The sequence below is a fragment of the Madurella fahalii genome (assembly GCF_045866475.1).
Source record: "Madurella fahalii IFM 68171 DNA, scaffold_1, whole genome shotgun sequence".
In the NCBI taxonomy this organism is placed as follows: Eukaryota; Fungi; Ascomycota; class Sordariomycetes; order Sordariales; genus Madurella; species Madurella fahalii.
The window spans coordinates 3288683-3309993 of NW_027263971.1; the positions used below are offsets into that span (position 1 = coordinate 3288683).

General features: G+C 56.4%; 7 protein-coding genes and 1 non-coding gene across 8 annotated transcripts; 4 read left to right on the forward strand and 4 right to left on the reverse strand.

Moving 5' to 3' along the window:
• Window positions 1-304: 304 nt before the first annotated feature.
• On the forward strand, window positions 305-3487 carry CDC54 (MCM DNA helicase complex subunit; the record flags this gene model as incomplete). The annotated part of the gene is made up of 3 exons (XM_071056446.1): window positions 305-647; window positions 707-2847; window positions 2903-3487. The coding sequence occupies 3 exons, from the start codon at window positions 305-307 to the stop codon at window positions 3485-3487; spliced, it is 3069 nt and encodes a 1022-aa protein (XP_070912547.1).
• A 232-nt stretch (window positions 3488-3719) lies between these two features.
• MFIFM68171_01025 (Sphingolipid long chain base-responsive protein LSP1) lies at window positions 3720-4942 on the reverse strand (the record flags this gene model as incomplete). Its single annotated transcript, XM_071056447.1, has 3 exons — window positions 3720-4067; window positions 4241-4787; window positions 4893-4942. 3 exons carry the CDS (start codon window positions 4940-4942, stop codon window positions 3720-3722), a joined length of 945 nt encoding a protein of 314 aa, XP_070912548.1.
• A 1891-nt stretch (window positions 4943-6833) lies between these two features.
• On the reverse strand, window positions 6834-6907 carry MFIFM68171_t27. Its single transcript has one exon. It is a non-coding gene; the product is annotated as a tRNA-Val (tRNA).
• Window positions 6908-7115: 208 nt separating this feature from the next.
• On the reverse strand, window positions 7116-8704 carry OST1 (dolichyl-diphosphooligosaccharide--protein glycosyltransferase subunit 1; the record flags this gene model as incomplete). Its single annotated transcript, XM_071056448.1, has 3 exons — window positions 7116-7395; window positions 7452-8303; window positions 8358-8704. 3 exons carry the CDS (start codon window positions 8702-8704, stop codon window positions 7116-7118), a joined length of 1479 nt encoding a protein of 492 aa, XP_070912549.1.
• An 883-nt stretch (window positions 8705-9587) lies between these two features.
• hxk1 (hexokinase) lies at window positions 9588-11845 on the forward strand (the record flags this gene model as incomplete). The annotated part of the gene is made up of 6 exons (XM_071056449.1): window positions 9588-9633; window positions 10187-10309; window positions 10362-10387; window positions 10458-10868; window positions 10917-11371; window positions 11422-11845. 6 exons carry the CDS (start codon window positions 9588-9590, stop codon window positions 11843-11845), a joined length of 1485 nt encoding a protein of 494 aa, XP_070912550.1.
• Window positions 11846-13392: 1547 nt separating this feature from the next.
• Window positions 13393-15954, reverse strand: VTC4 (vacuolar transporter chaperone; the record flags this gene model as incomplete). Its single annotated transcript, XM_071056450.1, has 3 exons — window positions 13393-13677; window positions 13733-15334; window positions 15394-15954. The coding sequence occupies 3 exons, from the start codon at window positions 15952-15954 to the stop codon at window positions 13393-13395; spliced, it is 2448 nt and encodes an 815-aa protein (XP_070912551.1).
• A 970-nt stretch (window positions 15955-16924) lies between these two features.
• RMT2 (Arginine N-methyltransferase 2) lies at window positions 16925-18328 on the forward strand (the record flags this gene model as incomplete). The annotated part of the gene is made up of 2 exons (XM_071056451.1): window positions 16925-18245; window positions 18294-18328. The coding sequence occupies 2 exons, from the start codon at window positions 16925-16927 to the stop codon at window positions 18326-18328; spliced, it is 1356 nt and encodes a 451-aa protein (XP_070912552.1).
• Window positions 18329-18596: 268 nt separating this feature from the next.
• Window positions 18597-20963, forward strand: MFIFM68171_01030 (uncharacterized protein; the record flags this gene model as incomplete). Its single annotated transcript, XM_071056452.1, has 4 exons — window positions 18597-18969; window positions 19024-19380; window positions 19432-20126; window positions 20631-20963. The coding sequence occupies 4 exons, from the start codon at window positions 18597-18599 to the stop codon at window positions 20961-20963; spliced, it is 1758 nt and encodes a 585-aa protein (XP_070912553.1).
• Window positions 20964-21311: the final 348 nt, after the last annotated feature.

A 21311-nucleotide genomic window follows, 5' to 3' on the forward strand; every position in this document is an offset into this window, starting at 1 on the left:
GAAGTTGTGGGGTGAACACGGCTGCTGTGATGTGGCTTGACCTTAAAATGCCCCACAGATTCAAGGTACGTACCGCCGACAGGGGCTTTAATGGATTCCGCGCTAACACACCCTTGTCGGCGCGGTCGTGTAAAGTGGTTTTGGGCGAGACGCGATCTTTCGCGCGTCTTCTTTTTCTCATTTCCACTGAGCGTCCCGCCTTTCCTCCCGCAGATCGTCCCGCAACGCCTCCCCAGTCACCCGCTTCCATCGCAAAACCCGCTGCCGCCAGTCTCTCCAACATAGCGATATAGCGGCGTACAAGATGTCTTCCCCTTCAAAAAGATCGACGCGGAGCTCCGCAACGCCTGGTCGGGCAACTCGCAGTTCGCAGCCTCGGAGCAGCCCCGCCCCAGCAGGGCCGTCGGCCGGCACAGAGAGGACTCCCCGCCAGACTCGCTCTTCGCAGCTAGCTTCCAGCCCGCTCTTCTACCAGTCCTCGTCTCCCGCCCCCGGCGCTAGCAGCGTCCAGTCCCCTCTGCGCCAGATGAGCAACAGCCAGAGCACGGCATCCCAGCAGAATGTCCCCAGCTCGCCTCTGCGCCAACAGACAGAGACCCAGAGTGCCGGTGACCGCACCCCCCGTGCGAGTGGCGCGCTGATTGGGGGTGAGAATGATTCTGTTGGCAAGCGTTGGGCACCAAAACTGACTGGCCACTGGCACTAGACTCCTCTCCGATCCGCTACGACCCCAGTTCCAGCCCGGGCCGCCAACTTACCCAGCAGTCAGACCTCCGCAGCGAGAGCAGCGCGCTGTTTGTGAGCTCGCAGCGGTCCACCAACTTTAGAGCGAGCCGAGGAGACATCAACCCAGATGTCATCCGGACCCCGCGCGTGCCTCGCCGAATTATCCTGGATGACGCTGGTCGAGTTATCCGTGACGGCTCCGCCATCGGGTCGGATGCTGCGTCATTTGCAAACAACAACCCCCATACTTCAGAAGCGGATGCTCTTGGCGGCTCAAGTCAAAGTCTGGTTTGGGGTACTACGGTATCTCTCGAGGATTCCTTCGTCTCGTTCAGGGATTTCCTCAAGAACTTCACCAAAAAGTACCGGATGTGGGCGGACGGCGCCACCGAAGCTGACACCAATGACAACCCGGAAGCGAATTCGAAGCCCTACTGGGAGGCATTGGAGAACATGCTGCTCCTTGGCACCAACAAGCTGTACCTGGATCTCCGCGATCTCAAGGCCTACCCACGGACTGTGAAGTTGTGGCACCAATGCCAGGCGTACCCGACCGAGATCGTGCCTGTCATGGACCAGTGTGTTCATGACTGCATGATTGAACTCGCGCGAGCCGAAATGGCGAACCAGAGAGCAGCCGCTCAGAGCACGTCCAACGCTCCACAGGCTTCTCAGAGTTCTGAGCTTGCTTTCCCGAGCTCGGAACGGGGTGAGGAGCCGTCCACTCCTCGGCCATCGCAACCTCAGGCGCCTAGTCTCGAGGACCAGGTTGCCAACGAGCAGTACCTCGTTCGACCTTGGGGTCTAGACAGCACCACCAACCTGCGGGATCTCAATCCTTCAGACATGGACAAGCTCGTCGCCATCAAGGGTCTCGTTATCCGAGCCACGCCCGTTATTCCCGATATGAAGGAAGCTTTTTTCAAGTGCAGCGTTTGCGGACACTCGGTCACTGTCGTCTTAGACAGGGGCAAGATCCGCGAGCCCACCGAGTGCCCCCGCGCTCGTTGCAAGTCCAAAAACTCGATGCAGATCATCCACAACCGCTGCATATTTGAGGATAAGCAAGTCATCAAACTACAAGAGACCCCTGACGCCGTCCCCGCTGGCCAGACGCCTCATTCCGTGTCCGTCTGCATCTACAACGAACTGGTTGACTTTTGCAAGGCCGGTGACCGGGTGGAACTCACGGGCATTTACAAAGTCACGCCTGTTCGTGTAAATCCGCGGTTGAGGACAGTCAAGAGCGTGCACAAGACCTACGTCGATGTCATCCACGTGCAGAAAGTTGACCGGAAGAGAATGGGAGCGGACCCTTCTACGCTCGATCTCGCAGAGGAAGAGGAGGCGCATGCCAGTGGTCGGGGCCTCGACGAGATCAAGACGGTCACGCCTGAGGAAGAGGAGAAGATCAAGGCCACGGCGGCTCGCCCCGACATCTACGAGCTTCTCGCTCGGTCTCTAGCCCCTTCGATCTACGAGATGGACGATGTGAAGAAGGGCATCCTTCTGCAGCTGTTTGGCGGTACGAACAAAACCTTTGAGAAGGGAGCAAGCCCCAGGTATCGCGGCGACATCAACGTCCTGCTCTGCGGCGATCCGTCGACGTCGAAGTCGCAGCTCCTGTCCTACGTGCACAGAATCGCCCCGCGTGGCGTTTATACCAGCGGCAAGGGTTCTTCTGCCGTCGGCCTCACGGCCTACGTGACTCGTGATCCTGAGACACGGCAACTGGTTCTTGAGTCAGGCGCTCTCGTCTTGTCAGATGGTGGTGTGTGCTGTATCGACGAGTTTGACAAGATGAACGACTCCACGCGGTCGGTCCTCCACGAAGTGATGGAGCAACAGACGGTGTCGGTGGCCAAGGCGGGCATCATTACTACGCTCAACGCCAGGACAAGCATCCTCGCATCTGCCAACCCGATCGGCAGTCGGTACAACCCCGACCTCTCCGTACCGCAAAACATTGACCTTCCGCCTACCCTCTTATCCCGTTTTGATCTGGTCTACCTCATCCTCGACCGGGTCGACGAGAAGACTGACCAGCGACTGGCGCGCCACTTGCTGTCCATGTACCTCGAGGACAAGCCCGAGTCAGCCCACTCCTCCAATGACATCTTGGTGAGTTCCCTCATCACCTTGGCTCCTTGAAATGACACAACTAACTTCCCCCCAGCCAATCGAGTTCCTCACGTCGTACATTTCGTACGCCCGTGCCAACATCCACCCCACCATCTCTCCGGAGGCCGGCCGTGAGCTGGTCGACTCGTACGTCGAGATGCGCAAGCTCGGGCAGGATGTGCGCGCCGCCGAGAAGCGCATCACGGCCACGACGCGGCAGCTCGAGTCCATGATCCGGCTGGCCGAGGCGCACGCCAAGATGCGCCTGTCGGATACCGTGACGCGCGAAGACGTTAAGGAGGCCGTCCGGCTGATCAAGTCGGCGCTCAAGACGGCGGCCACGGACGCTCAGGGCCGCATCGACATGAGCCTGCTCACCGAGGGCACCAGCGCAGCGGAGCGCAAGCGCCGCGCGGATATGAAGGACGCCGTGGTCAAGTTGCTGGATGAGTTGACGGCTGGCGGGCAGGCAGTGAGGTTCTCAGAGGTGGCGAGGAAGCTTGCCGAGAGCACGGGCGTTCCGGTTGAGGCGGGCGAATTTGCCGAGGTGATGAGGACGCTGGAGATGGAGGGGGCGGTTATGGTTAGCGGGGACGGCGCGAGGAAGAATGTTAGGAGGGTGACGGCAACCGTTTCATGACATGGTATAGACGAGATAACAACGGGAGCTTGGAGTGTTTTGGCTGGACTCTAGGCGTTTATCACATTTCAGGAGGCGCGTAGTGTAGTGGAATTCCCGAGTGCGTTTTCAAGACATAAACTCGCAACATAGCTGCAGCACAGACTAGGTATAATGATGGAATCAAGAAACTCCCAATGGCAAAAAAACATAGAACACTTCATGAACTTGGCAATCTGGCCGCACTTCCCGTTTACGCACCAACTCCGTCCACTTCCACTTCCTTCCCTTTATCCTTCCCCTTTACCTTACTCTCCACCTGCGGCAGCAATGACGAGTCCCCGTCGACAACGGACTTGACGTCTTCACCCAGCAACTCGCCCGGCCGCCAATCCCGCAGGTCATCCTCGGCGTCGTTCAGGATCTGCCTCGCCTGCGAGGCGTGCGCATAGGGCGGCCGCACATCGCCGGGGACGATCGGCGTGTCGTCGATCAGCTGCAGCAAGCGCAGGCCGTGCCGCGAGAGGATGATCTGCTTCTCTGCGCGCTCGATGGTGGCCAGAAACTCGGCGGTATACGCCTCTTTAAGCTTCTGCCGCGTCTGTTGTGCATTAGCACCGGCTCGCCCCGCATACCTCAAGAAAAAGGGGTAGGTATAATCTGGGACAGAACGGCGGAAAGGAGGGGGGAGGGGGGGACGTAGAAAGTTAAGAACAGGAAGACGGAGAAGAAAAAGGGTAAAGTAAAGAAGAAAAAAGAGAGCAAAAAACGTACCACATTCCCCAACTGGGCGTCCGCCACCAGCCCTTCGGCCTCGGCGCGGACCAGCTCCTGCTCGAGGGTGACGAGGCGGGCGCTCTGGGGCTCGCGGGCCTTGAGGCGGGCGATGTCGTCGGCGAGCCGGCGCTTGGCGTCGCGGGCGGGCTGCACGCTGCGCTCCGTGTTGCGGATCGCCTTGAGCAGGGCGCGGCTGCGGTCGTCGAGCGCGCCCGCGTACGCCTCCTCCTGCTCGCCCAGCTCCGACAGCACCACCCCGACCTTGTCGCTCAGGTCCGACACGGCCTCGTCCCCCGTCTGCTCCCCCCACTCCGACAGCTGCGTCGCGATCGCCATCCGCTCCCGCGCCGCCGCCGAGTGCGCTGCGATCAGGTTGTTGACCGTCTTGATCAGCCGGTGGAGCCGCTTGGCCGGGCTCGGGTGCGCCGGGTGCCGCAGCGACGTGAGCGAGAAGCGGTGCCGGTGGTGCGTCGGCGACGTCGTGGTGGACGAGGCGGTGCCGGAGCGGACCGACTTGGAGGAGCGGATGGAGAGACTGCGGTTCCTAGTGTCTCTGCGTTAGTAGGGGGTTCGGAAAGAGAGTCATGTGGACGGTTAAGGGGGAGGGGGGGGGGGGGGGGGGGGGGGGGGGGGGTTGTGAGTGTAATACCACTGGGAAAGAGAGGGAAGTCGACCGCTGTCGGTGCTTCTTCGTGACATTTTTATTTCCGGCCGGTTGTAGGATGCTAATTTGGGATAGGTGTTGACAAGAAGCAGACGACTTACATGGTTGGGTTTTGTTCTGAGGCCACTACTAGAATCTTGTGCTTTCTCGAGATGGTTAGATAAGAAGGCGCAAGCACCAGCAGGGGCTGTGTTTGCTTTGCGCTTTCTGTGCTTTCTGCGCTCGTTCCAGCGGCGGCAGGCGCTTTTGAATTGGGACGGGAGTGGACAGACTCAGGGGTAGTTCTAGTCAGGCCGCTTGTCAAGGAAACACTGCCTATCTATTCTCGTGGTGATGGTCTCGTTGGTCCCAGCGAGTCGTTGAGGGTTGCGACTACTGTGCTCTAATGGGGTTGCGCCATCAACGTCACATACCCTTATGTGTATTAGAACTCCAGTTCCTGGCGATGAATTTCTGGCTCGCAGTAAAGTACTTGATCACGACAGCTTAACTCGGCTGTCAGGGTCTAGGGCGAAAGTCCCTCTTGATGAGTGTGAAGTGCGAGCTGGAAGACATCATCTCTACATCTACTCCAGGTTTTTTAGGCTTGGAATGAACGGTTCGTCTCCTATCACATCACAAAGCACGCCACGCCATGACTTAATCCAAGCTACTTTCAATGGTCAATCATAGAGAAGGTATGTTGTCCCAAGATGATGGAACATGGCAGGAGTGTGACGTCATAGCTCGGGCCGTTCTGCACCCTTGAGCATCCACGCCACATCCCATCTGCAATACCCTCGGGACGAACTGTGTGGTAGTACTCAAATTTGGAAAAAAAAAAAAAAAAAAAAAAAAAAAAAATATCAGCCAATTCCTCTCATGAACCCATTACCATGAACTACACGTGCCCAACCCCAAAATGCACTTATGCTCTAATCCCAAAAAAGCGCCGTCATTTTCCCTCGCTATGATCAAATCCCGCGCTGTTGTACATGTGCCAGCCACTTCCACGCCTCCTCCCCCACAAGAAATAAATAACCGCCAGCCTAGACATATCGTGTCCTACTAGTCCTCTGATACTCGTACACAACTGGGGCGCTGCTCCTGCTACTGCTCCTATAGCTCGTCATGCTCGCCCTCGGACTGGCTGAGTAATACCCTCTCGGCACGCTGGCGTAGCTTGACCGGGACGAGCGGTGGTGGTGATGGTGGTGGTGACGGTGCGGCCTCGCAGGGACGGTCTCCTCGTGGTAGTAGTATTTTTCTGTTGGTGCCGGGCCGAAACACATGTTGTCTTTGTGTTGTCTTTGTCCCGTTGAATGTTATGGGGGGAGACAATGTTGGTTTGTCTTGGAAGACGTTGGTTTTGGATGACAGAGACTGAGAATGGAGCGGATGACTGCTGTTCGCTTGGGTGTCATATGCCGGGTCAAGTGGGTAGGTATTTATTTATCACTTGTACTAGAGAGCCGCCTTAGGCTCAAGGCTCGGTCATCCTGAGAAGCGGCCTTCGTGCTTTCAGCAGGGTCCGTCATCCCGCGGCTTGGTGTGACGCGCGTAGGGACCATTTGGACCCTTGGATTGCAAGCCTGCATTTGCTGTGGACTTGGCATCAGCCAATATCGTCTCTTTGTCACAACGGCCAAGCAGGTGTGGTGCCCAGATGACCAATCTTGGCAATCGACGGAGATCACGCCTGAAGAACGGTCTAGAAGTCCGGCTTCGTATTCCAGAAGCGACGTCACCCTGCGTCTGCTTTATGTAACGAGCTGCTGTAGTGTATTGCAATTAATGCAAAACTGAGCGGCAAAGCAAGAAGAAAGGACATCTTGGATTGTCCATCCAGACCTTCGAGATCCATAAGCGGAACCATCCACAACACCCCACCACGGCCCCCCCAAAAAATTATGGACTGCAGTAATGAACCGCTTCCACTGAACGCATTGATCCGATCCAGGTTCGAACTGGAGACCTTCAGTGTGTTAGACTGACGTGATAACCAACTACACCATCGGACCCTGCCGTGTTTAAGTTTAGCAGTTGCCGATTCGGCTCTTCAATGGCCGTCCTGGCTTTGCTGGAACCGAGCAAACTCGCAACTGAACTAAACACCAACCCATACAAAATGATCATCCCATTGCTTTTCGAGCCCTAGTCGAGAGATGGATACAAAAATACACCAGAACAAGGAAACCTACCCTTTTATATTAAACCAGCGCACTCCCTTTATTTCTTGGAAGCAAACTTCAACTCGATATTTCCAATCGCCCAAACGCCGGCAAAGAACGCAATCGCGCTCCCAAATATCATCAGAGGCTTGCGCAGGCTCGCCATGAGCGGGTAGTCATACGACACAATCAGCTCGCGGTCCCTGAAGTCGTCCACCAGGTTGCGTGCCTTGATAACGAGCGCCGTCCGGCCGATGGTGTCCAAGAAGGTCCTGTGAACCTCCACACCGGCTTCCGTGATGGACGATGACGGGATAGAGGTGTGGTACTTGACATTCCTGGGTAGAGTCAGCATTACGGCAGTCAATAGGGGAAGAATTGGGGCTTATCGTACTCGGCGCCTTCGGGTAGGATAATCCGGACCTCGACCTGCTCGTACTCAACACCCTCCACCTGCCTCGGCCCCTCCAGAAGAGGAACGTTCAGGACGAACCCGCCAGTAGCCGTCTTCCTGAGGAAGTTCTTCGCGTCCGAATTCCATCCAATCGTGAAAGGGTATTTCCAGCCACCAAACACAGGGTACCGCGGCTTGATCTCAAGCATGGCCTCTCGCTTGTTGCTCCGGAAGCGCGAAGTCGAGACGTTGCCAATGATGTCAGTATAGTAGGGGTCCACGCTACCCACCCGCAGGGGAAACTTCATTTCCTTGAGGGCGAACGTGTTGGGCTGATAGTATTGTGACTGCTGCCACTTGACCCGGTTGAAGAGCGATGAGAGGTTGGCGCCCAGGTGGTGCAGCGTGTAGCGCTCCTCAAAGGCGACGTTGCCGCCCCAGTGGCTGACCTCAATGTCCCGCTCGAGGCGCGAGACATGGTTCACGGGCTTGTTGAACTCGAATCGGACGCGCACGGGCTGGGTGGCGCCAGCGGGCTTCTCGTCGAAGGGGCCATAGGTGAGCTTAGACCCCTGCTTCTGCGGGAACTCCCCAATGTCGCCGCTCCCGGGAAGCTTGGTGTAGTCAGGGATGTTGCTAGACGGGAACTTGACCTCGGTCTTCTGCTTCGTAGTGGTGTAGACGGAGGGGCAGTAGGCCGAGAAGGAAAACGTGAGGTATTGCTGCTCATCCTGCTTGATGGCGGCAGGGAGGGGGCTGTATGCCTTGAGGAGATAATAGCTGATGCCGAGGGTCTGCTGCGCGCCGGGCGCGAGGGGCTTGGGAAGTCGGATACGGAGATATTGAACATCACTATGGCCACGTTAGACCGCTGGAGCCATGGCCCTCTCGGCTTTTACCACCAACCTTTCCTGGTCAAACTCGACGGCCTCGGCGACAAAAGGCCCAGCGCTGGCGTCCTTGCGATCCTTCACATCCACCCCACCAAGTCGCGACATCTGGTCGGCCGTAAACGGCAGGAAGTATTCATCTTGGGCCGCCTTGTCGATGTTTTCGATCAACACATTGATGTTCTCCTTGATGTAATTCTTCTCGGCCGAGATGACATGCACGAGGTTTGCATTCTTGAAGACCTGGGGCGGCTTGAAGGTGGCCGGGAGCGTCGTGCTGGTGGAGCTGCTCTTGCCCGAGCTCGCCGCCGAAGCTAGCGAGAGCAGCGAAAAGAAGGCAGAGAAGACGGCTGATGTCTTCATCTTGGGAGAGGCGACGGCAAGACGGTCATGAACCTCTTGCGCCTGCCAATTGAAGAGTTGCAGAAGGGAACGGCGACGGGAATGCAAGGGGTTGGCCTCAGTCAATCGTCAATGCACCCTTCTGGACCATCACCGTGGCCTTCTGGCAGCAGCTGTCTCGAAAAGCTTACGTTGCTGAAAGACCCCTGTCGGCCTTGCATGCAAGGCCCCCGGCAAGCCCAGCTCCTCTGCCCGAGATGAGCAGCCTCGGAGGAACCAGCGCCGCAACTCCGAGCATCGATTGCAATTGGCCAATGCTAGGGCAATCCCGTCCCTGGCGAGCTGGCCATCATCCTCAATTCTTCCCGAAGGTGCAAAAGGACTGGTAAATGGCAAGAAGCACCCACCGCAAATAATATACGTATATGTTCAGGAGTCTCCCCATTGCTTGGGCCCTCTTTAGGTGTCATGTATTTTTATTTTATTTTATTTCATTATTTTCCCAATTCATCCTTTGGAATTGCCCCAACTTCTGCTTGACCAAGTCTGAGGCTGGTGCAACCAGGAATATGTGCCTCTTCCCATGATTGACTGCTAACAAAGCCTTCGAGAAGCACAGAGCAAGCTCCCTTTCGATCCTAAGTGTTACTGAAACTAACCCTAACCCATGAATCAAATTTCTGGTGGAGTGCGGGGTCAGGCTCTCTCATGTCAGACCCTGGGCTTCTCTCAGCGGATGTGGGGTGATTGACGGCATTGTCCACCAGCCGATTCGGTGCCCAACGAAAGAAGGGATATCCAAAGCTCACTCAGCAACCTTAGCAGATGCTTATGGCCCAGAGGATCCGCAAAAAGGGAGCTCAACTGCGCAATACTGGTTAACAACGATCACCAACGAGACACCATGGTCGGCCTCGGACCTAAGCCCCCCCCCTCTAGGAAGGGTACCGGTACGTGCGATATACATGAGCTCAGATTTGTATTTGTCTTGACCCCTCCTTCGTCCTCGGCCTTGAGGCCTTTGGAGGCCCTTTGGACGGCTCTCGCGGTGATGCGGCAAAAAAAAAACCACTTAGTCCATGCCGTGATCGGCACTCATCCATGTGTCGCGCGCTACCCGAGCTGGAGGAACCGGAAGTCACGGCTGCTGTTGGTGAGCACATATAGCCAAGGCGCGCTCTGTGACATCACCCGCTCCTCGAAATACTCTTCACAACCTACGCCGATCCTCTTCTCCACCCCATCTTGACAGCGATCATTCTACAGAAGTATACGGATTGCTACTTATAATTCCCTTTGCCCCGTCCCGTTGAACCAGGTACCTGATCGGTCAGCAATGGCGCCACTTGGAAAGCTGAGAAACCTCTATCACCCCGACCACCACCGGCCCCCACCTCTCTCCAAGACGCATTCCCATCACCGCCACGACCACAACGGCCAGTCCAGCCGTCAGGGCAAGGCCTGCGCGCCCTAGCCCCCTGCTTCTGCTAACCATGGCCGTAGGCTCGCTCGCTGATGCGCCGAAGGACCTTCTCAAGGAGATCAAGAACCTTGAGCAGCTCTTTACCATCGACACGGCAAAGCTCAAGGAGATCACGGAGCACTTTGTGAAGGAACTCGAGAAGGGTGAGTGGCCGCTGCACAGGTCAAGGGGAACTCTGGTTGACCAATGCCCCAGGACTGAGCGTGGAGGGAGGGAGCATTGTAAGTCCAGTGTGCCGCCAAGAACGGAGTCTGACGGAGTCTGACGGACCGGCGACTCACTTACGAATAGCCCATGAACCCAACATGGGTCATGTCGTACCCGACTGGCTATGAAACGGGCACCTACCTGGCCCTGGATATGGGCGGCACCAACCTGCGTGTCTGCCAGATCACCTTGACGGACCAGAAGTCAGAGTTCGACATTATCCAATCCAAGTACCGTATGCCCGAGGAGCTCAAGACAGGTGACGCCGATGAACTTTGGGAGTACATCGCCGATTGCCTGCAGCAATTCATCGAGACGCACCACGGCGACATCTCCAAGTTGGATAAGATCCCACTCGGCTTCACCTTTTCGTATCCCGCCACGCAGAACTACATCGATGAGGGAATTCTACAGCGGTGGACTAAGGGCTTCGACATTGCCGGAGTCGAGGGCCACAATGTGGTCCCCATGTTTGAGGCAGCCCTTGCCCAGAGAGTAGGACTCTGCCCAAACAGGACGATTAATATACTAAGTTGCCGTTAGGGAGTCCCCATCAGGCTAACCGCCTTGATCAACGACACGACCGGTACGCTGATTGCCTCAGCATACACCGACCCTAAGATAAGGATTGGTTGTATCTTTGGCACGGGCTGTAATGCTGCCTACTTCGAAGACTGCGGGTCGATTCCTAAACTTGCGCACCTGAATCTGCCCCCCGAGACCCCCATGGCCATCAACTGCGAGTGGGGAGCCTTCGACAACGAGCACAAGGTTCTCCCTCGGACTCCCTACGATCTCCTTATTGACAGGGACTCGCCACGCCCCGGCCAGCAGGCATTCGAAAAGATGATTGCCGGCCTGTACCTCGGAGAGATCTTCCGCCTGATCATGGTCGATCTACACGACAACCACGATACCCATATCTTTGCTGGCCAGGATATCGCCAAGCTTCGGAGACCCTATACTCTAGACTCATCTTTCCTATCAGCTATCGAGGAGTATGTCTCGGCTGTGCCAATGATGGGACGCAGCTAATGGTTTCTAGCAGAGATCCGTTTGAGAATTTATCCGAAACATATGAGCTCTTCCAGAACAAGCTGAACATCACCCCCAACCTCTCCGAGCTCGAGCTCATCCGCCGGACCGCTGAGCTTATCGGCACACGCGCCGCCCGTCTCTCTGCTTGCGGCGTTGCCGCCATCAGCAAGAAGAAGGGTTACGACAACTGCCACGTGGGCGCCGACGGCTCTGTCTTCAACAAGTACCCGCACTTCAAGGCCCGCGGGGCCCAAGCCCTCCGCGAGATTCTCGACTGGCCCGAGAAGACGGATCCTAAGGAGGAAGATCCCATCGAGATCCTTGCTGCCGAGGACGGAAGCGGCGTGGGCGCGGCCTTGATTGCCGCTCTGACGCTGGAGCGGGTCAAGAAGGGGAACATGCATGGCATTCTGCACCCGGAAAATTTCAAATAATTTGCCCCGTTTGTGCGGTAATCTTGGGAAGGCGAGGGCTGAAGAGATTTGATTCAGGGAGCGTGGCGATCATGATGCCGGATTCTTTGCTTGGCAAACAGCGTTTGTCTTTAGCGTTGACAAGACAGGCATACAAGACAGCACATCTTACAGGTGGCTTTTTTCTCTGGGAGAATTCCATGCACTTTTTGTTACGTCTTTGGCTTGTTGTGTGATACAGGTGTCTAGAAGCCGAGATCACAAGAGCCGTCGCCGAGCGGGCCCTTTAGCCTCACTCCTAACGAACTAAACTGCTAATTCACTTTTCCCCCCTCGCCTCTTCACGTCCTCGGTAAACCTCAGCTCTCCCTGGAACGTGTCAATAAACACCTCCTCACTCTCCAGGCCCACAGTCAAACGCACTTGCTCCGCCCTGGCCTCATACATGGCCAGATATGCCACTGCCTCCAGGTTTGCACCCAATATCGCGTCGTTAGAAGGGGAATGCTAGCGTATGGTGTGCGTCCAGGTGCGGCCCGTGGTAGGCTGCCCGGTTGTCGTAGAAGGTCTTTGCCGTCGCCATGGATTCAAAAAGGTCCACTGCGAGAAAAACAGCCGTAGCCCGGAGGTGAAGTCCTCCGTAGCAGGGCACATCACGGCGCGGTAGTTTTGGTTGGTGTTGGTGAAGGGCGGGTAGGGGACCGTGGTGACGGGGCTGGCTGGGGAGAGGGAGCGGGCGTAGAGGGAGGTGGCCGAGGGCGAGAGAGCGTTCGCGGTTGAGGATGGCAGCCGGGAGCCGGGAGCTGATGCCGATGCTGTGCTTCTGCCAGACGCTGAGGGCGCCGGGGGCGGTTGGACAAGGTGGTTGTGGAGGAGAGTTGGGCGTTGAGGGACGTCTGGTAGCTCGAGTGGTTGGCGAGGAAAGGGGGGTGTGAGCGGCTAACTTGGCGGACTTCACGTCATGGCCGGAACTGCGGATAGATGATTGCAAGCCTGTTTAGCACGACTGGATCGCCGCAACGCAACACCTTTGTGGTTTCCCAGCCGGGTGTGTGAAAAGTGATGCTGTAGGGGGCCTCGGGCGGGAGTGCCCAAGATCAGTGTTGACCTTGACCGGCATCAATTTTTTCCACCCTGTTTTACTTGACTTTCCATTTGTGATTTGCGTGAATGCGTGAATAAAATACAAGGCGGGCTTAACGCGCCAGAGGATTTATAACTGTGTAGGTGGCAGCCTTGCTCACCAAGGGGCTTAAATCCTACAGCAAAAGAATCCGATGTCGCACCGTCCATGAACGCCTTTCTCGGCCGCACGCGGTTGACACCGAAATCCAGCAGTTTACTCGGACACTGGAACTTTTCTCAAGTGCTTGCGTCTTACCATCCTCGGATTTCTGCCCGTCTGCCTGGCGGCAGCTATGACATTGCATTGCGCGATGTTGCTAAAGCTACAGCCTTCCGTACAGGGAGTGGTGAGACTCACCGCTCCCTCACGCTCGCTGAACTGCTCACAGAACTTATATGTACCCCTGATCCTAGTCCCCTCTGATGTATATAGACAACTTCGACTACCACAAACCCCTGTTCTTCCCCTCAAACGCAAAGTTCAGTACGACGGCCACGAACAGGGCCACACAGAGCAGAGTAGGTCCCCATTTATCGTAGTACCGTGCCACCCGTCGTGTGCGGATTGCCTGGCTCCGGTACAAGTAGATGACAACAGCGTAACATAGCGATAGGATGGCGAGAAGCGTAAACGCACCGGCCGCGACAAATGACGCTGTGTTACCCTGCTTAGTGCCAAAGTTGAGCAGCGTCACGGCAATGGTGCCAATGTAGATCGAATATTCGAGCTGCAGATCGGGTCAGTCAGTCACTGCAGGATCACAGGAAGACTAGTGTCCTTACCCAGCCCAAGAATGTCCTCTCGGCCGCGAAGTAGACCTTGGGCTCAACCCGCACAGGAACATAAATCCTCTTTCCTTTGGGCGCCTTGAACCTCTTCTGTTGTATCTCGCCCGCTCCGAGGAGTGACTGCAGTCTCTCATTACGAGGGACCTCGGTCGCCCGCGGCCGCGGCACTATGGCTTTCAGCAGCCACCACATGCCGCGTGCGGCCGTGTTTGCCGACGTCGACAGGAGCGTCTGATAGTACGTCCACCCACCCACTCTCCGTGCAACTTCTAATCTGTCCTCGTCATCCTCGTCTTCCGAGTCGTAGATGTACGTGTCGTCGGCCGTCGGCCTGTCGACGGTTTGGTCCTCGAGATCCGCTGCCATCAGGGATCGGCCGTTCCTTGCGGCCGCACCCTCTGCGCTTGATTCCCCGGCTAGAGCGGTGGCGGGTGTAGGCCGCTCCTCATCAGAGTCGTAGTCGTCGTCCTCATCATCCGACACTGATGTTGTCGCCGAGTGTTCTAGCCTTTTGATCCCAAAATCATGTGTCACTGGCTTGCGGATATCCACATCCATCTGTGGCATCCAGAAGGGAAGCAGGTTTATCCTATCGGGGAATAGGCATGCCACACCGTGGATAAACTTGGAAAACTTTGGAACTGCCTCTACGAGGTGGCTAGAAATCAGCTGCCGGACCCATTCTGGTGGTTCTTGGCCCAGCTGTGTCTGAAGCTTCACCTCGAGAATAGCGTACGGGAACCTGACAATGTCTCCAGGTGGAAGTTGTGAGAAGGGATAGTCCACACCGATGTCCATGCGCCTCCAATTGTCCCCCGACCTCTTCACGCCGTCTAGGTTATCTTCGCGGATCATTGTGAGTTCGGTATCTAGCGAGATGCGGACACGGGCGTCGGCAGGCAGCTGGAACGCCGTGCGATGGTAGAAAGACCTGCATACTGGCTTGTATCCCTTCTTGAGAACAGACCACTGGATCTCGCGGGCCAGCCTTTCATCCTCGGCGATTGCCTTTTCCGATTTCTTACCCTCCTTCCGCGCCTTCTCGAAGATGGCAGCTGGGAGAAGTTCACCCCGCATATAAGCGTTCACGTTCTTCTCCTTGAGAGAGAAGCGTGCCTTGACCGACTTTTCACCCGTCCAGTCCTCCCGGTGTGTCTTGCGCTCGACGAAGATTGTCTCGCTCTGCATCCCCCCATACCACCGGAGCCGGATCGCCTCGGCGCCCTCTGTCTTCTTCAGCCGCCCTTCGTACAGCTCCCAGGTATCTGGATTATCATAGTAAATCGACGTGATCGCCGAGTCTTGTTCCTCGAATTCCTTGCTCGCATTGAATACCAGGACGGGCAAGTGCTTCAGGATGATTAGTTTGAGCTCCGTCACGTTGTCGGGATGCACCCAGTATTTCGTCGTGTGCCGGATGAAATTGGCCTGGCTTCCACCGGCCGCGCTGTCGCCCTTGACGGGGTTTCCTCGTGTCCGGACCAAGTCATAGAGCTTCGAGAGCTTGACAACCGAAGCATCGTAGTTTTCTTTGTAGAAGGGCTTCGCTTTGAGGCGGGTATCGAAGGCGGGTTTCAGATGCCATCCCGTCATTTTCTGCCCGTTTGTCAGATCATCCCTCGCCAACATCATAGGCGAGACCGCGGAACACCCACATCATGTTTCTTAATAATCTTGTAAAAGCCCGTGTAATTGAGCTGCACAAACTTGGCAAGGTCGTGGACATCGGCAATGATGTCGCTAAGGTCCTCCTCGAGCAGCATAAACTCCTCCTCGCTCGGGCCGTCCTGGCCCAGACCGCGCTCGTTGAGGCGGTTGACGACGTCGCGAACCTCGCGCTCGCTGACGGCGATGCGACGAGAGATCTCCATAGCCTTGACCTGCTGCTTGGTGTGCACCTTATCGAGCTCGGCTTCTAGCTTGCCTACAAAGCGACTCTCGTCTTCCTCGGTCCATTCGCGGCGCAGCACCTTGCTCGACCGCGTGCTGTCGTCGGCGGTGGGCGCCGAGGACCCGCTGGGCCGCTTGAGGTCGGCCTTGAGCCCGTCATAGTCGATGTAGTACCATTGGTACTCGCGGATGACGCTCGACCGAAGCTGCTCGCCGAACTTCATGACAATAACACCTGGGGGAGCTCGCCAGTTGGGATTGCGGGTGCGGCTACGGGTAGAGTGCCAGCTTTGTGTGCGAGTCTTGAGATCCTCAATGATCAGCATCGGGCGGTGGGCGGGGGCGGCAGCTGCAGCGGCCAAAACAAGCTCAAGCACTGCCCAGCGTCGCCACCGAAGCGAACCTCACCTTGTTTGCAAGCGTTATCCCTGGAGCTTTTTGAAGCTACGCAGTAGATAGAGCCCCACCGACAGGCCCTCGGCGCTGCCAGTCGTTTTCCAATTGAGTGTGGTTACTCGAATTTGCTGAAATTGCAGAACAGACGGGCGCGCACGAGACCAACAACAGAGTACAGTAACCTCTCACCAGCAGTCGCAGGCTCGGAGATGCAACAGGCACAACAAGCATCCATCGCCGTGCCCGCCGTTGCAGGAGGCACAAAGGCACGTTGCACAAACAGACCATGCCATTGGCGAACCACGGGCAGAGGAAGTGACTGGGGCTTTGCTTGGCTGGAGGCTGGATTCCCAGAGCGGACTAGGGTCCGGCTCTCTTGATCACATCAGCCCGTGGAGTTGCGACCGAATGACGTTTACACGTACGGGGCGGCAGGTTGCAGTTAGACAGCATCACAAGACCTGTCAGTGGTGAACACTATTACTGTTGCGGTCATTCTGCAGCCGTTCCCGTGCTTCCATTTGCTCGTGATTTTGCTAGTTGAAAGCGCAGCCACCGAAGCATCCACTGTCTTGCCGCTGCCAAGACCGGCCTCTCGATGGCACACCAGCCTCCCTTGACAAGCCAGGCCCATCGGCCCCCGGAGCCTGCAGTGTCCGATCGCAGATGACGGGACAGCTCCTCCCCACCTAAAAAAAAGAAAAATTGGGGCCTTGAACCACTGAGGGGCAGAAATGATAGCGGGGCACACAACAAAACCTGCCTCTAAACCAAAACAGAGTCAACGCAAGGAAGGGAAAACCAAAGCTTCCGAGACTCAAAACCGAGTTACACGCTACTACACAGTTTGACCATCCTCCAAGCATCTCTGCACCGACAACTTTGGACCAACAACCCACAATGCCCTCCCCCTCCCCCTCCCCCTCCCCGTCGCCAGACGACTCCATCTCGGCCCGCATATCCCCCGACTGCCCCGCGGAAACCCAACGCGTCCTAACCGCCGCCTGGTCCCACGACGTCGCGGCCGTCAAGAAGCTCCTCGACGAGCCGGGCAGAGCGAGCTGTCAGGACCCCAGAACCGGCGAGACACCGCTCCACGCAGCCATCCGCGCTTGCGGTCCGCCCTCCGACGAAGACGACCCCGCCGACCTCGAGAATGCGAAAAAGACCGTGTACGAACTGCTGATGTGGGGGGGCATTTGGAATGATGTCGACGATAGGAACGAGACGCCGGGCTGCGTAGCGCATCGGCTGGGGAGGGGCGAGTTGTATAACCTCTGCGTGGAGGCGGGCGTGAGGGCGGAGATGTTGTTTGGGGTTCTGGACGGGTATGAGGAGCTGGGAAGTGATGTTGGCGAAGAGATGGAAGTGGTGGAGGCGGAGGGGGATGCCAATGGGGATGTGGAGGACGTGGTGGTGGTGGGCGAGGATGGGGACGAGGCGCCCGAGCTGGTTGATGTTGACGATGTGGACGGAAGGAACGAGGAGGGTGGAGAAGAGAAGGAAAATGGGTTCCAGCCGCCAAAGAACGAGGCGGCTGTTGACGTCAATTCTGAGGCGTACCTGCGGTCGAAACTGACGTACTCGGACGGCAAGCTCGTCGATGAGGACGGCAACGGGGTCATGATGGCTTGGGAGACGGATATTATGCGCCGGAGTGTGGATGCCCTACTGCCGGGGAAAGAGCCGGGGAAGCGGATCCTGAATATTGGGTTCGGCATGGGCATCATCGATACCATGTTTGCCGAGACCAAGCCAGCACGGCACCACATCATCGAGGCCCATCCCGGGGTTTTGGAACACATTTCCAGCCCGGACTCCAAGTTCGGATCGCCGTGGGAAGAGAGCGGGCCGGCGCCGGGCGCTTTTAAGGTGTACCGGGGCAAGTGGCAAGAGGTGTGCCTACAACTGCTCCAGGAAGGGCAAGTATACGACGCGATTTACTTTGACACTTTTGGAGAAGATTATTCTCAGCTGAGAACGTTCTTTACCGAGTTCATTCCCGGCCTTCTCGACAGTCGTGGCGTTTTCGGCTTCTTCAACGGCCTCGGCGCTGATCGCCTAATCTGCTATGATGTCTATACCAAGGTCGCTGAGCTGCACCTCGTCGATGCCGGTCTGGACGTTGAGTGGCAAGTAATAAACGTCGACATGTCGCAGCTAGCTGAGGCTGGTAAGGGCGAATGGGAGGGCGTCAAGAGGAGATACTGGACGCTCGACAGTGAGTGTTCTTCCAACTTGCGGTCTCTCTGATTCTAACACCCAGCAGAGTATCGTCTGCCAGTGTGCACGTTCCTGGGGTAGCACAGACCGGTCAAGGCTGCACCGTAGGCCTCAGTGCATACGGAATGACTGCCTCAACTGCAACCCGGCGAATGGGATGCAAGCCCTGCATCGAGGGCCGCCCGCAGAATGCGAGCATGAAACCCCGCACCAGCCAGCTCCAGGGCTTACAGGGTCAGGACAGTGCATGTTATAAAGGTTGTTGGTGGTGCTTCCATAGCTGCTTCGTTGACACCCCGTCAATGCCCCGTTGTCCGACTCACCATGACCGTGATGCGGTCGAACCGACATGACATCGACAACCCTGAGCCGTTCGGCTGAATTGCTTGCCGAGAATGTCGCAATACTATCTCTCTTCAGTCGTGCTCCTATTGCCCCGCAGGCCAACCCCCGGATACCTGCGTTGCTCAAGAGGGACGCAGGACGGTTACTGCAGTTCGAGCAAGAGGAACGGTTGACGGGGACCCTTGCCTTCATATCTGGGGTATCAGACGATCCTTGTCACGTTATAGCCTTGTGTGTTGAGGAATTGGTGGGCGGGGATGGTGTTCGCATCGTTGTTGCCATCAACAAGAAGACACCGGAGGCCGGGACTGGTATCTTGGAACGCATCAAGAAAGGTCTCGAGAACATATTCGGTCACCTCTCCCGAATCAGAAATGGTGCGTCACTGCAACAATTACTCGACCGCACCTTACTTACGCCGCATAATGCAGATGACTATGCCTCCCTGGAGGGTCAGGTCTTCCGCGCTGTAGTGGACATGTGCGAAAAGCGCATACTCGGCCGTATCGCCTCACAAAGACCCGGTGCAGCTTACAGTAAGAAAGGGAAGGCTTTGTTTGGTGCAGTGATTCAGCAGATTGTCAATGCTGTCCTCAACCACGGTAACAAGAAAATCTACAAAACGGATATCGAAAGCTTCGAAAGCGCGGCCTCGCTGCTACGCCAGCGGTTGGCTAGGCTCGAGGCCTGTAAAGCGGAGGATGTAGTACTCCGCATCGAAGATGTTATTCGGGCCGCCTATCGACTAAACAAGACCAGCGACTTTGATAAGATCTTTTCGGGGATCGGTACGAAGCAGTTAAATCCAAGCACGAGAACAGGCTTCGTTCGCCGCCTAGGCAAGCTCGCCAGGTACCTGGAGTGCGCCCTATACCTCCTCGAGCTATCTAAGAAAAAGAGTCGACTTTTCGAGCGTACAGTCATCACAACGGTCTCTCTTGACCCAGCTCTCTTCTCGCGGAGCGTGAAAGTGCCCGCCGAGTGCTCTCTCACGACCTGTCTCGCGCGATGCCAAAGTGGCGCTCGGATTATTTATGATGCCAGGAATATCTGCAGCAGACTCCAGACGAACCCGGGCAAAAAGAGCTCCGATTTCATGTCGACCGTCAAGAAAGTTCTTGGAGAGTCACGAGTTCACGCTGAGATACAGATTGTGTCGTACTACGAACTTCATCCTGCTGTCAAGAGGCCACGAGTCATTCGTTCCAGCAAGGACGCTTGTTACCTTTGCAACCTGTTCATTCAACTGCATGGCGCATTCTACATGCCGAGAACTCATGGAAACCTATACTGTGGCTGGCGGTTCTTGCCAATCCGTGCGCTTTCTGAAGTCCAAATCCGGTTCAACAGGGCCCTGGAATCTCGGATTAGGGATACCATCCAGAACATCATGGCCGCTCCAAATCCAAGCCCAATTTTATCTCTAAACTCCAACGAGAGCACCGTCTTCTCTCTCTCCTCATCCATGTCGAGTCTAGCTAGTTTTGGGCAGGCAGTGCCAAGTTTTGGGAAAGAGTTGACCAATATCCTGGAGGTGAGCCAGGTTGAGCAAGCTGCGACACCTTCCTCTCAGCCAACAGCACCTGAATCCCGAGTTCAACTGCTCATTGATTCGAAAACTCTTCCTGTCGGTTCGTCGGCAAGGCCAGAAACTCGACCAGCTTCCCCTAACCCACCCCAACCGCAACCGCAACCCCTAGAAATACCCGAGAAGCTTGGTTTGTCTACTCCAGAGTGTCCTTGTGAGCTAGCGAAGGAAGCACGCAACTCCATTTTAGAGCTGGAGGCATCCACCCAGGTTTCCCTACAACCCCCCCGCCCGACTAACGACGCCGGTCCTCCCGAGCTCAAACCAGTTCCAGTTCCAGTTCCAGTTCCAGTTCCAGTTCCAGAGCAAGAATCCAAGTTAGAACCTGTACCCCAACCATCCCCCCACCTAGCTCCTCAACCCTTTCCAGTCTCAGGGGATATACCTCCCACTCCGCCCCCATCTCCCCAATACCGACCGTTACCGCAAGTGCTACTCATCCGTGATCAGCCGGCCTCCATCCTCTTCACCGCCCACACCAGGACAAAGATTCCTACCTACACCACGGAAACAGGACTGATGACTATCCTCCCAGAGTTCCTCACATCCCTGACCTCGCACCGACCCGGGGGAGCTGAATCTGATGCACGGGTGCAGTTGCACTGGCTTCCAGTGGACCGGGCAGCAGCATTTTACATTGCCCGTCCGAGGGGGTTCATACCTCTTGAGACGGTGAAGAAGGGGGTGGATGTGGATGTGGGGAATGGAGATGGGGTGTACCTTGCTTACGGCGGGGAAGTTGTTACGGTGGAGGTTTTCAGGGGCGCTGCTGCTCGTCGGTAGGTTGGACGGGGGATATGACTTGATGATTTCTACGGAGTACTAACTGAAGGCGTTTGCCGGGCTAGGGTTTGTTTTCGTGGGGTTTCTTGATGGACTCTCGAGTCTGTTGATCTGTATCAAAGTAACGGGGGTAGTTTGGGAGTGGCAGTTACGGCTATTTCGATATCTTGTTGTAAGGTCAAGGACAACAACGGCTCAAGGCGAGGATAAGTGGATAACTTAATCATTGCTCAGCCCATTTGCCTTGCTTAGTAGCATTGCCAACATTTATCTATTTCGACGGTACACAAACCCGTTCTTCTGCCCATATTCATCAAAGCGCGGACCCTCTGAACGCCCATGTAGACT